Here is a 12,678-nt window from a genome sequence, read left to right as displayed (position 1 = left end):
GGAGGATCCATTGGCTGGAACATATCACAAAAGTAACTGCTTTCACAGTTTTGATCCTGTGGGGTTAATGACAACCCACTTGAAAATGGAAACAAACTTTCTCAGTCTGGCTGTTTAGTAAATCCTTGGAAGGCCGCAGATACAAGCTGCTCCTCAGTCCCCCCCCGCCCCCCCCCCCGCAGCCAGCACTGCTTTCAGAGGTCCCCTGTCAGTCTTACCAGCACCATCGGAAGACTGGCGGGGGACCTCTGAAAGCAGCACTGGCTGGGGGGGGGGGTGGCATGGCGTGGCAAAGTGCCACTTACAGAAGTCTCCCGGGGCTTGCCCAGCACATAAAAAGGCAGGGGGAAAGCACCATTTTTGAATTTCCCACTTTTTTCCCCTGCCTTTTTCCATGCTAGGCAAGCCTAGGGAAGCCTCTTAGACCCAGCGCCGATCAGCTGAGAGGCGAGCAGGAGCAGAGACGACAACAAAATGGCTGCCGCCTCCTTGCTGGTTGCTGACTCTCAGCTGTTTAGCGCTTTTTCCAGCTGTTCCGGGGCTACAAAGGCACTGTGAGGAGCACGGCTCAGTCCTGGTAAGTGAGTTTTTGCTGACTTTTTTTTTTGTTTCTAACCCCCCCCCCCCCCCAATAGAGCCTCATGGTGCAGTGATTAAACTGCTGCACTGCAGCCAAAGCTGTGCTCACGACCTGGGGTTCAATCCTAGGTAGCTGGCTCAAGGTTGACTCAGCCTTCTATCCTTCCGAGGTCAGTAAAATGTGTACCCAGCTTGCTGGGGGGGGGGGCAATGTGTAGCCTGCATAATTAACTTGCAAACCACCCAGAGAGTGCTTGAAGCACTATGGGGCAGTATATAAGCAGCATGCTTTGCTTTTTGCTTTGCTTTCCTATGGGAAAACGCGCTTCGCAAGACAAAATGTTCGCTAGACGGTATTAACCACAGAACGGATTACTTTTGTCTTGTGAGGCACCATTGTAATGTGAATTTTTGTATACTTAAAATCACAAATAGGGAATGGGACGGAATGTGCTAATGACAAATACTTATGAAAAGTGGCAGTCTGGAGAGCAATTGATCTGTCAATCCCTTGTCCAAGGGAGGGGCAGCAATTCCTTCCAAGTAGCAGGTTACAATGTATCTCTAAAAATGAAGTGATTCTGCATATGATGATGGATTCCAAATATTCGATTGCATCTTCTCTCTATTTTTTAACACTGAAATCATGTTACAACCTACTCCCAAAAAAATTCATGTGTTCCGTAATACTTATATTTCAAATCAAAGGTGGACTAAAAAATTATCAAGAACACTAATGGAAACAGTTTCCAGTGGAAATGATCACTTTAGCAAAACTGGCAAGAAATCTCACTGACTGATTCTTCCACAGATTAATGGGAAAACTAGGAAATTCTCTGTTATATCCTATTATACCCAGAAGTAAAAATTACACTTTAAAATACAGAGAGACACAATCTTGGTTTCAAGAACACTACCGCATGCTACTTCTCAGCATAATTCAAGCTGAAATTACTCCATAAGAGATTAAATACAATGGTTTCCCTGTTTTCTGCTGTTCCAGCCACATAAACTTGCTGAACGCATTTTCATTCAAATCAGATTCAGTCTCTTTTTCTCTTCTCTCTCTCTCCATAGCAAAGTACAAATATAGCATGTTTGATTGGCATTTGCCAAGTAGAGATAATTCAGTACAACAGGAAGTATGTCCTCCTACATGCCAGCGATAGGAAAATAATACCTTCTCCTCCTTTAAAGCTTTCATTTCAATAAAGCAACCTTATTGTTAATGCAAAACTAAATTAAAATATTTTCTTAGACATTAACTACTGTTAGGTGGCCATTCTGCTTGGATTTATATTCATGTCTTCTGACGGGTGTTTTAAATTCACCACACGTTATACTAACGACAACTTCCTGTAGAAGCCAAATTCTGCTCCCAGATTGTTGCCTATTTCAGTAACTGTATGCTGATGCTACTATATTCTCTCAAGAGATTAGTATGGGAAATGGAGCAAAAAAACAAAAAAAACAAAAACAAAGCAGGCAAAAAAACACAAAGCAGGCAAGAAACAGCAAAGCTTAAAAAAATACTTACACTTGTACAGCAGAGAGTCTCCATGCAGCCAAAAGAGAAAGATAAAAGAATATGAATGGGCAGAAGATAAAGCAGGAGCAGTTTCGAGAGAGGGCAGAAGGAGCAAGTAGCACTAAAATTTGGCAAAAAAAAAAAAACCACAAGAAAGAAAGAAAGAAAGAAAGAAAGAAAGAAAGAAAGAAAGAAAGAAAGAAAGAAAGAAAGAAAGAAAGAAAGAAAGAAAGAAAGAAAGAAAGAAAGAAAGAAAGAAAGAAAGAAATACTGAAGCAAAAGTACTGAAGCAGAGATAAGCAAAAAAAGAAATATCACCCTTTCATATTAAGGAAAAAATATCAACAGCTTTACATGAAGCATACAGATATGAAACAGAAAAAACCCATAGTCCTTTCATTTCAGTCCCAGGGCTGCAATTCTCTGTACAGTTACACACAGAAGTCTACTGATGATCAAAAGTGGCATGGGAGTATGCAGATTTCTACTGGAGAATCTTTAGGCATTAAAAAAATTCTTGGGAATCTTGATTTGCACGATAGTTCAGTGCTGTATCACATTTTGATGTCTCATATCCAGTTTTCAACATCTGAGATAAATAAATGCTCAGTATAAGATTAATCTGTTCAAACTTCAAATGCTAGTAACAAACAAACATAAAATAAGCAGGCTAACCTATGCACCTTATCCCGAAAGAGTCCAGGGAAAAAGGTACTCCCAGGAAAGTCCACAGCTGAACATAATTTCCATAACTTGTGAGTAGTGCATGGGTACTTGCATTTTCACAAAATCTCATTTTGCACTGAGTTTGTACACTGGAATATTCGTTTTAAGGCACCATCTAAGAGATGGATGACCTAAGAAGAGTAGGTAGGGATGGAGGTTGGTGAATTCCTTTTACATTAAAAGCAGTGAATTTATAGAAGGCTTTTAAACTGGTTCTATATTTTTTTCCTGGCTGTTAAAGACACTTTATTCTGAACATTGTTTCATGAAATGCTGTATGCATAAAATGGCTTCTGGTTCACTGTACATAGTCCTGCTTTTTAAAAAAATCTAAGATAAAGCAACGTTTTTTCCTTTAATTTTGCTTTCTACATTTTCCTGACATGTAGACTTGAAATAAAATCAACTGAAGATCCATTTCTATGCTCTGTTGAGGAAGCTAAATGTGTCCAACCAATATTACCAGTGCTGATATGAGAGCCTGAAACTGGCAAAACATGATTCACTGTATTTATTTATTATTAAATGAACTTTTAGCCTCTCATGACAGGCCACACAATTAAAATACCATAAAAGTATAAATGATACCTGCCCTACCAAGGCAGCAGTTAAAACCACATACACCACATATAAATGCATAAGGAAAGCTGAAACAATAATGCCTTTAGAGTCAGTTGAAAATCTAGTGGATTAGATGGGACTGAAATAAACATACCTATGAGAGGGAGAGTGTCATATGCCTCCTAGAGCCACCATAAAAAAGGCCCTATCTCTGAAACCAGTAAGCCTGGTAGACACATAGAGTAGGCCGATATATGATGGCCCAGGCAGGCTCATATGGCTGTAGGTTTTGCATATCTTGAAGCTTCAAGGAAGGTGGAACATCTTTAAATACAGTAGTCCCCTGTAACCATGATTTCAGTTATCTACAGTTGTTTTCTGCTATTTCCATTACCCACAATCACCATTGTTGTAGGTGCTCAATGAGCTAGACCAGTGGTTTTTAACCTTTTTGAAAGAAACGCCCCCTTGAGCCATTGAGGAAGTTATCATCGCCCCCCTCCCCGCAGTGATGATATCTTTCTTTCTTTCTTTCTTTCTTTCTTTCTTTCTTTCTTTCTTTCTTTCTTTCTTTCTTTCTTTCTTTCTTTCTTTATTTATTTATTTATTTATTTATTTATTTATTTATTTAAGACACTTAAATCCAATGACCCCTGAAAACAAAATTCAATTCCAAGAAAATGAAATGCCCCCCAAAAGTAACATTTAATGATTTACTTGCAAGAGAATTTTAAGATGCAAAAATAAATATAAAAAGGGCATAAAAACAAACCGCAATGCAGGAACTAAAAATTTCAAGACAAAAACTCTGAAACTAAATTAAGATTGGAGGAAAATATATATTCACGCACATTGTAAAAAAGGCTGCAGCCATCTTCACAGGTTTGGCTTGCTCCAGCGCCCCCCTACCGCCCCCCTTCTGCTCCAGTGCCCCCACGCCGCCCCTTTTCGTTCTACCACCCCCCTGAAAAATGAAATCGCCCCCTAGGGGGCATTATCGCCCACGTTAAGAACCACTGAGCTAGACTAGTTCATACCTGGATATGACACTCTAGCCCAGTGGAGGCAAACCTTTTTCAGCTCGAGTGCCCAAAATGAGGGGGTGGAGAAGATACCAGTGGCTGCCATGCCACCCGGAAGACCAGAATTGGAACAAGAAGTGGCAGTCTCAGGGGGAATCATGGGGACGGACAGGAAGTTAAAGGGGGAATCATGGGGACGGGCAGGAAGTTAAAGGACCCAGAACAAGAAGAGAAAGGGGGAATCCCAGGTGCAGCCACTTCAAAAGGTTTGTTTCCAAAAGGTTGGGTGGGTGAGCCGCTCACTCGTGTGCCAGATGTGGCACGCATGCCATAGGTTTGTCATCACTGCTCTAGCTGCTCTAGAAAGTGTCACTGGAAATCAGTGGCACTTCCTGCAGTGCCTAGCGTGTAACGTTGTTCGCATCTAGATCAACCTGGCAAGCAGAATCATGGTTTTGTGCTGCCCTAAGCAGTGTGGATCCTTGTTAGTATGCAAAAAAAAAGGAAAGAAAGAAAGAAAGAAAGAAAGAAAGAAAGAAAGAAAGAAAGAAAGAAAGAAAGAAAGAAAGAAAGAAAGAAAGAAAGAAAGAAAGAAAGAAAGAAAGAAAGGGGAAAAAACCTTTGTGCTCTCTCCTATATTTAAGCTAAATGTTAGTTAACACTTGTCTTTGTCACCAGATGATTTAAATATAAAAAACACTGACTCATTTTATACCTATAAGGAATGCTGCTTTGCCCCTTCATGGAAGGAAAACAGACAAGCCCTCTCATAGTCTTGGAAAAGTAACTCTTTGTGAGTAATTGAATTACTTATAATGGGTTACTTCTGAGATCTGTTTAAGTTGCAAGTAACTGTTCATAACAAAAAGAACTTACTCAGCATTATAAAAATATGGAACAAGGTAAACAGTAATAATTATTTAAAATATTTTACCCTGCCTTTCTCCTTAAAAAGGACTAAAGGTGCCATTCTAACTGCTGCTGTCAATAAAGGCCATTTTAATTCATATGATCTTTTTACAGACAGAAATTTTATATTTTGAGACTGGTTCTAGTTTATACTGTTTGGAAAGACACGTCTATGTAGAAAATAAACACACACATATACCTCTTTCCCCTTCAGACAGGCTATGATTTTAAGTTGAAGCCAAAGTAAATGTACCATGAAACACTCAGGAAGAACAGAGAATTATCTGTTTTTAAAGTACACAGCAGGAAATCTGTAGGCAAACTGAATTAGTCTAAGAAATCCAACAGAGACTAGATGATTCATAAAAGACATTAAGAAGAGTATCAGGTCTACACTTAAAAATAAACCAGAAATGACTATAGAACTACAGTAATTTAAATCTGACCTGAAACACCCAGCAAACAGGCATGAATTTTGTCATACAAGTCATGGGGCACATGCAAGTAAGCAAGCTTATTATTACCAGCTGGGGAGAGCACAATTTAATTGCTAAGACATAATTTCTTAGGATGTTTATAAAACTAGTCACAAATTAAAATAGTGATAGTCTGCTATGCTGCTTATTTACAGAACTGCCTGAAATAAGTACAGTGGTGCCTTACTTAGCGACGTTAATCCGTGCAGGAAAAAACGTTGCTAAGCGATTTCATCGCTAAACGGATTTAAAAAGCCCATAGAAATGCATTAAAGCGCCATTAATGCGTTCCTATGGGCTTAAAAACTAACCTTAAGCGAAAATCCTCCATTGTGGCGGCCATTTTCGGTACCTCTAAAGCTTGTGGGTTGCCATTTTGGAACCACCAATCAGCTGGCCGAAAATGGGGGCTTTGCGATGATCGCTTCCCTGCGATCATCGCAAAGCAAATTTTCCCCATAGGGGTCATCGCAAAGCGATCGCTTTTGCGATCGCAAAAACAGCATCATAAAGCAATTTCACTGTAAAACGGAGCGATTGCTATGCGAGGCACCACTGTACTTCATTCATTCATACATTCATTTTTAAAATACGTGACCTTTCATTCAATAAAAGGATTCAGGGTGACTCTTAATTAAATAACAAGTACTTTCAATAGTGTAGCATGCAGAATTTATGCCAAATAAGCTGTTTGATTATTTTGACACAGTTCTGTTCTGTATGAATGATGAGGCTCCAGTACACACATGCGCATCATCATTCCCCAAAGGTTGGGAAGAGATACAGTGTGCAGCATATACAACAAATGAGAAATAGTTAGATCAGATATCCAATTTATTATAGTGTTAGCTTCCATGCATTTCAAAATTCCCATCAGTTTCAGTGGATGACCCAAGATTCTCTCATAATACTGCAATCCAAGTACAACTAGTGAAGCTGACTAGTAGGAGATTCAGGGTAGACAAAAAGTAGTTTCTTTACACAGTGCACAATTAAACTATAAAATTTGTGACTGGAAGAAACAGATGATGGCCACCAACTTTGAAAGGTGGAAAGGTGATTTTAAGGAAGGATTAGACAAACACATGGAGGTACTGGCTATCTATGGCTATTGGTCATGATTACTATGTTTTATCATCTGGTTTTAGTATGCCATGAATTTTACTTGCTGTGGAACACAAACAGGGGGATGTCACTGCATTCACATCCACTACTTAGCTTCCCATAGGCATATACGCCTGACTGCAATGGGGACAGGATGCTAGACTAGGCTGGGTCAGTGTGAGTTTTATGAGTCAATTCCAATGTACCTTCAATTGCAACTTACTATGGATTTCAGCCATAATGTGGCATCAGCAGCTGAGAATCTCTCTCTCTCTGTGTTGTCACTGTATGTGCACATGCTGGTGTGTGTACACATGAGCATTTCCATATGTAGACATACACACATCACAAATTGTAAGCAATGAGAATAAACAGATATGGAATGAAGAATGTATACATTATATCGGCCTTAAGAAATGTAAGCCACTTAAGTTGCAAGGTTTAAAATTCTCCTCTCTTATTTGAGTTATCCACCCAGTATGAAAGACTCAAAAGTTTGTTATTAATTCAAAGGCATCAGCAAAAAACACAGAACCAGGAAAAAACCAGAACCAGCTGCTTTCTATGTAAACATTTGAAAGAGAAGTCTGAAGCTAAAGCCTTATAAATTTCATGCCAGTAATTCCCATATGTCCTCAGTTAAAACTAATTTATTATCAAAAACAAAAGTATGAGCAAGAGGTTTGGTGACAAATGAGCCAGGCAAAAAGTTCTCTGTTCTAAGAAGGAGTAGCTTGCCTCTGCAGCCTAATAATCTATTGAGGCAATCATGTCCTTTATTCCAACAATCCTATCTATAAGACAAAGCAAGCTAAGTATGAAATGTAAGCTATTATAAACAGATAACTAAAAGACTTAAAAGAGAAAAGCAAAAGTGCTATCCTTCCATTTATCTGCAATACCCTTTTTTGCCACATGTTATGCATACCATATTTACTGTTTCAGGTCTGTTTGTCTAGTCTAGTGCGGCTGAGAAGACCAATTTGAGAGTGACCATCTCTTCCACACTGAAGACAAATACACTCTGTCCCCTGTCCAGCTCCCTGATTTTGCTGGTTTCGGGACTGCCTCTTTGCCTCGGCCTGCTGGACAAAGGTCTCTTCAAAATGGGAGAGGCCATGATGCGCCACCTGCCTCCAGGCTGAACGCTCAGATGTCAAGGTTTCCCATCTGTTGAGGTCCATTCCTAAGGCCTTCAGATCCTGCTTGCAGATATCCTTGTATTGCAGCTGTGGCCTCCCTCTGGGGCGATTTCCCTGCACTAATTTTCCATACAGGAGATTGTTTGGAATCTGACCATTAGCAATTCTCACGACATGCCCAAGCCAATGTAGATGTCGCTGTTTCAGTAATGTATACATGCTAAAAATTCCAGCTTGTTCTAGGACTCCTCTGTTTGGAACTTTGTTCTGCCAGGTCCTACTAATAATGAAAGCAGGAGTGAACTGGAGAATCTGTTGAATAATGAGATCTAAGAAACAACTAAAGATGTCTTACCATGCATGTATCTAGATCTTCTAAACGTTCAATTTCAGTCAGCTCTTCAACTGTGATGATAGATCGCTTGGTAGGCTTCTCCTCCTCTAGTTCAATGTCTAGTGATTCCTGGTGAGGTAGAGGCTTGCCTCGCCTGGACAAATGATCTGCCTGGAGGAAAGGTTGAAGAAAAAGCTCACTTGATAAAAGTAATTTTAGGTGAAAAGTAATTCTAGGCAAATTCTGCCAGAGCAGACAGCTCACTTCAAGCATATAATCAACTCATCAGAAAACTGGAGAAAGACTTAGTCTGTTTAGTCTTCTAGTCCAAACTGCTGTTTGTCAAAAAATTCAAAGCTACACCATCAACAACTTGAGTATCCAGGCATCTAGTGGGAGTAAGCCCACCAACCCTCTTGGTTAAAAACTGTTTTTATTGACAAGAAATTTCTTTTAATTTTCAACCAAAATATATTACCTTGCAATTCTAGATCATTAGATTATGTATTGCAAGATCTTTCTATGTAAACAGATGTTATTTGAAGAATGCTATTATGTTTTCCCACATCCCTCAGTCTTATCTTACTGATAAGACATATATATCTTGTACCTTCAACCTTTTCTCATGGGTTCTGTATTGTACCTCTGACCAATTTCAGTTGGTCTGTATCCTTAAAGCACAGAATTCAGAACTAGACACAATACTCTAGATCAGGGGTCCCCAACCTTTTTCACCCCGTGGACTGGCTGGGGAAGGCAGGGCACCCCTGTGTCTGTGAGCATGCGTGAACAAGCACATACTCTCTCTTGCACAAACAAGAGTGCACGTGCACATGTGTAAACAGCAGTGCCGCGCTTGTGCGTGCACGCTGGAGCGTGCACGCATGTGCAAATCAGCTCTGAGGGGGTGAGGGCAAGCAGGGGGTGGGCCACGGACCAGCACTGGGCCGCGGACCGGGGGTTGGGGACCTCTGCTCTAGATCAGTGGTTCTTAACCTTGGGTTATTCAGGTGTTTTCTCACTGCAACTCCCAGAAGCCTTCATCACCAGCTGTGCTGGCTGGGGTTTCTGGGAGTTGCAGTTCAAAAACACCTGAGTAACCCAAGGTTAAGAACCACTGCTCCAGATGATACATAATGAGTTCACAATAAAGTGGAATTATTACTTGTGGTGATTTAGAAAGTATGGTTTTATTGTAACAGTCTAAAACTAAGTTGGTTGTTTCGTAGGCATACCACACTCAAGATTATAATTTTACTTTTAAGATCCTTCTCAAATGTAGCCCTCCAGAACACCAATCGTTGTCAGTCCCAGCCAAAATGGTTAATAGCCTGTAACCATCACAGCTTGCAGTCTAACATCTTGGAGTCTGCAAGTTTCCACCTCTTAGAACCTTCTCCAAGACAAAAACATAAAGGTTGCCTAAGTAAAAATATTCTTGCCTGCCAGCAGAATGGCAACAAAGAGAGCTACCCTGGCCTTCCTCGGTAGAAAGGTACAGAGCTTGGAGGAAATCATAGAATGACCCTTCGCATATTCCAACGGAATCACCCCAGTGGTGGAAGAAACAGAGAAGAGCTTCTTCTTCTAAAGATGTTAAGATTGACAAAGGTTCAGTACCACAACCAATGCAATGTAGATATTCTGACTATTATCAGAGATGAGAAACATCACTTTTTAAATGACAACTGCACTACTCCCACAACCAGCATGGCCATTGGTTGTGGGTTTCTGGGAGCTGCAGTTCAAAAAAAGTAACCTGGTTATTATACAGGTTGCACAAGTCTACTGTGGCTTGCAAGCCACCTCTGAAAGATGGCACATATTTCAAAGTCACAGTGCAAGGGAGTAAAACATAAGAAGTAAATCATGCTCAGCTATCATAATTAGAGATGGGATATTCATATTTGAATATTCAACCACATATGGGTGGCTGCGTGGCACATGCAGCCGGCATCCTGTTTGCCACGCCAATCCTGGATGTAGCCTAGCTGGCTCTTCTCCCCCCTGCTGGCCACTCAGCGGCTGAGCGGAGAGACTCATCCTCCCACCCTGGCACAGTGACCCATAAGTGAATGGATCAGTTTGGGGAGAGTGGACTTGGCTTCCTTGGCCACCTGGGACCAGGATAGTCATATTCATATATGAATATCCCATCTCTAACCATAGTATTTGGAAATGTTCAGGCCTATGCAGATACCCACCAGCTTATGATGGCAACGTGACAGGGCATCAAGGATCTCATCGACTATTCGGTCCGAGAGCAGTGAGGCAACTGTCAACTTCACTTCACTGTGGGGAAGTTGACATAAGAATATGAAGTCTAAGATCATGCAAGAAATTCTTGCTTTGCCATACAAAATTGGTTGCAGTATGGAAGAGTTACCTAGATATGCAAATGTCTTCAAAGAGAGATGCAGGAACATACATGTAAGCATGGAAGACATTTGAAAAGTAATTATTTATCTTAATCTATAACACAAAATCAAATGCATCAAATTATTTTTAACATCAGAAATAAAGCTACCAAGATGAGGCTGAGCAACTTTGATCATTCAGGTGGTGTTGGTCTATACATCCCATCAGCACTAGCCAACCTAGCCAATGCTGAGTGATTATGCAAGTCCAGAAGCATCTGAAGGGCGCCTACTCCTGATTTGCAATGATAAATGTAATATCAAACAAAGCTAAAAATATACAGTATGCAACAATGCATTCCAATGTGTTCTAAGAAATACTTCTGGACTGAAAAGGAATCTGTTTCAAAAAAACTTGCATCTCAAATATGTTTCCTCCAACCTTTTTTTCATAGCCTTTGTTGCTTTTGTACTATCAATATTAAGTGGCTGAAGATACTACATTTTTGTAATATAATGTGCAACTGACTTAAGATGTTGTATTTGCACCTACAGCATTGTGACAAGTGGTCTTAAATGGTTTGCCAACTCCCTCTTGAAATTCAAGAGGCACACTTTTGCAGTGAGAGCATATTAAGTAAACCACTACTGGCAGGTGACTTAAGTCAAGGAGTTGGGACAATTACATAATATAATCCTAGTTATATTGCACATGTGCCATTTGCTTGCCACATCATTTTATTCCTGGTTTCACCACTTACATCAAATTGTTTTCAGACAGCAGGATAGACAAGTATTATTATTTACAATATCTTCATATCTCTGGCTCATCAGGTTAGTACCATTGTACTAACCTGATGAGCCAAAGATACGAAGATAAATAATTAATAATTATGTGCCATCAATAGATTCTGGCCTATGGAAACCCTTCTCAAGGTTTTTATTTTATTTTATTTAACTTATATGCCGCCCACACTACCCAAAGGTCTCTGGGTGGCTTACAACATTTAAAATACAATAAAAAAACAAAACAATTAAAATGCAATTAAAATATATAAATGTTCTAGGTAGATAGCACTCAGAAGTAGTTCGCCATTCTCTTCTTCTGGGGGTGCCCTGGGACTGTGTAACTTGCCCAAGGTTACACAGGCTGCTGCTTCTCCTAGGAAGCTCAATGGGGTATCAGACTCCCAACCAGCTATCAAAGGCTATCCAGCCAGCCCCATACTTAGATAACCCAGCACCGAATTTATAATATGTATAGACGTGGAAAATATTTGCCATCCACATGTTTTTGGACTGCAGCTGTTACATTCCCTTACTGCTGCTCATGTTGGCTAAGGGCTGATAGGAGTGATAGGCAGTGGAAAACTGCCCGTGCCAATTTAAAGGCACAGGTCGAAAACTTACAGGGATTTTACTCTGGAATAAGTTAAATCATCTAAGATATTGTACCAAACTACAAGATGCTGGTCATGCACCAAGTTCCATGCCAGGCACATGAGCACCAGTTTATTAATTGGCTTCAATTCACTGCTGTAATTTATGTGATTTTATTATTCCTAGAGTAAAGTCTCAACATAACGGTGGCTATAGTTTCCTAAACTGAATGGTACTGAAATGTTCTAGCCCCTTTGAAACTAAGGGGTTATTATGCAGATTAGATGGCATTTTAAAAGTCACTGTTCCACTGGATTTAGTAAGATTAGGCTACAAACTAGAAGAACACATACATTTAAACTTGTAATTTGCATCGTTTTTGCTTTTGTATTCAACAAAAAAGATCTAAAATGAAGGCTAAACAATCTAATTAAACTATATATACAGACAGTATAAATCAATACTTATTTTCTTATGTTTACGTTCTATTCATATTTTATAGAAAGCATTTCTTCCCAATCTGTTTTCACCATTGTGTTCATATATTTTTTCTAAAACTA

At 39.9% G+C, this 12,678-nt stretch overlaps 1 protein-coding gene across 2 annotated transcripts in view; it reads right to left on the bottom strand.

Moving 5' to 3' along the window:
• Positions 1-12,678, bottom strand: part of CARMIL1 (capping protein regulator and myosin 1 linker 1) — a 179,668-nt gene that overhangs the window by 30,721 nt on the left and 136,269 nt on the right. Inside the window, exons 28-30 of one of the 2 annotated variants that reach the window (XM_020781586.3) lie at positions 10,586-10,673; positions 8,403-8,552; positions 2,117-2,134 (exon numbers count right to left, since the gene is read on the bottom strand). In XM_020781586.3, coding sequence (XP_020637245.3) covers positions 2,117-2,134; positions 8,403-8,552; positions 10,586-10,673 — 256 coding nt within the window. The remainder of the gene's footprint in view (positions 1-2,116; positions 2,135-8,402; positions 8,553-10,585; positions 10,674-12,678) is intronic. The other variant, XM_020781588.3, reaches the window with a different exon arrangement.

This window comes from Pogona vitticeps, chromosome 4 (assembly GCF_051106095.1).
Source record: "Pogona vitticeps strain Pit_001003342236 chromosome 4, PviZW2.1, whole genome shotgun sequence".
Taxonomy (NCBI): domain Eukaryota; kingdom Metazoa; phylum Chordata; class Lepidosauria; order Squamata; family Agamidae; genus Pogona; species Pogona vitticeps.
The sequence above is the reverse complement of the archived record's forward strand: the minus strand, read 5'-3'. Positions and strand labels throughout refer to the sequence as shown.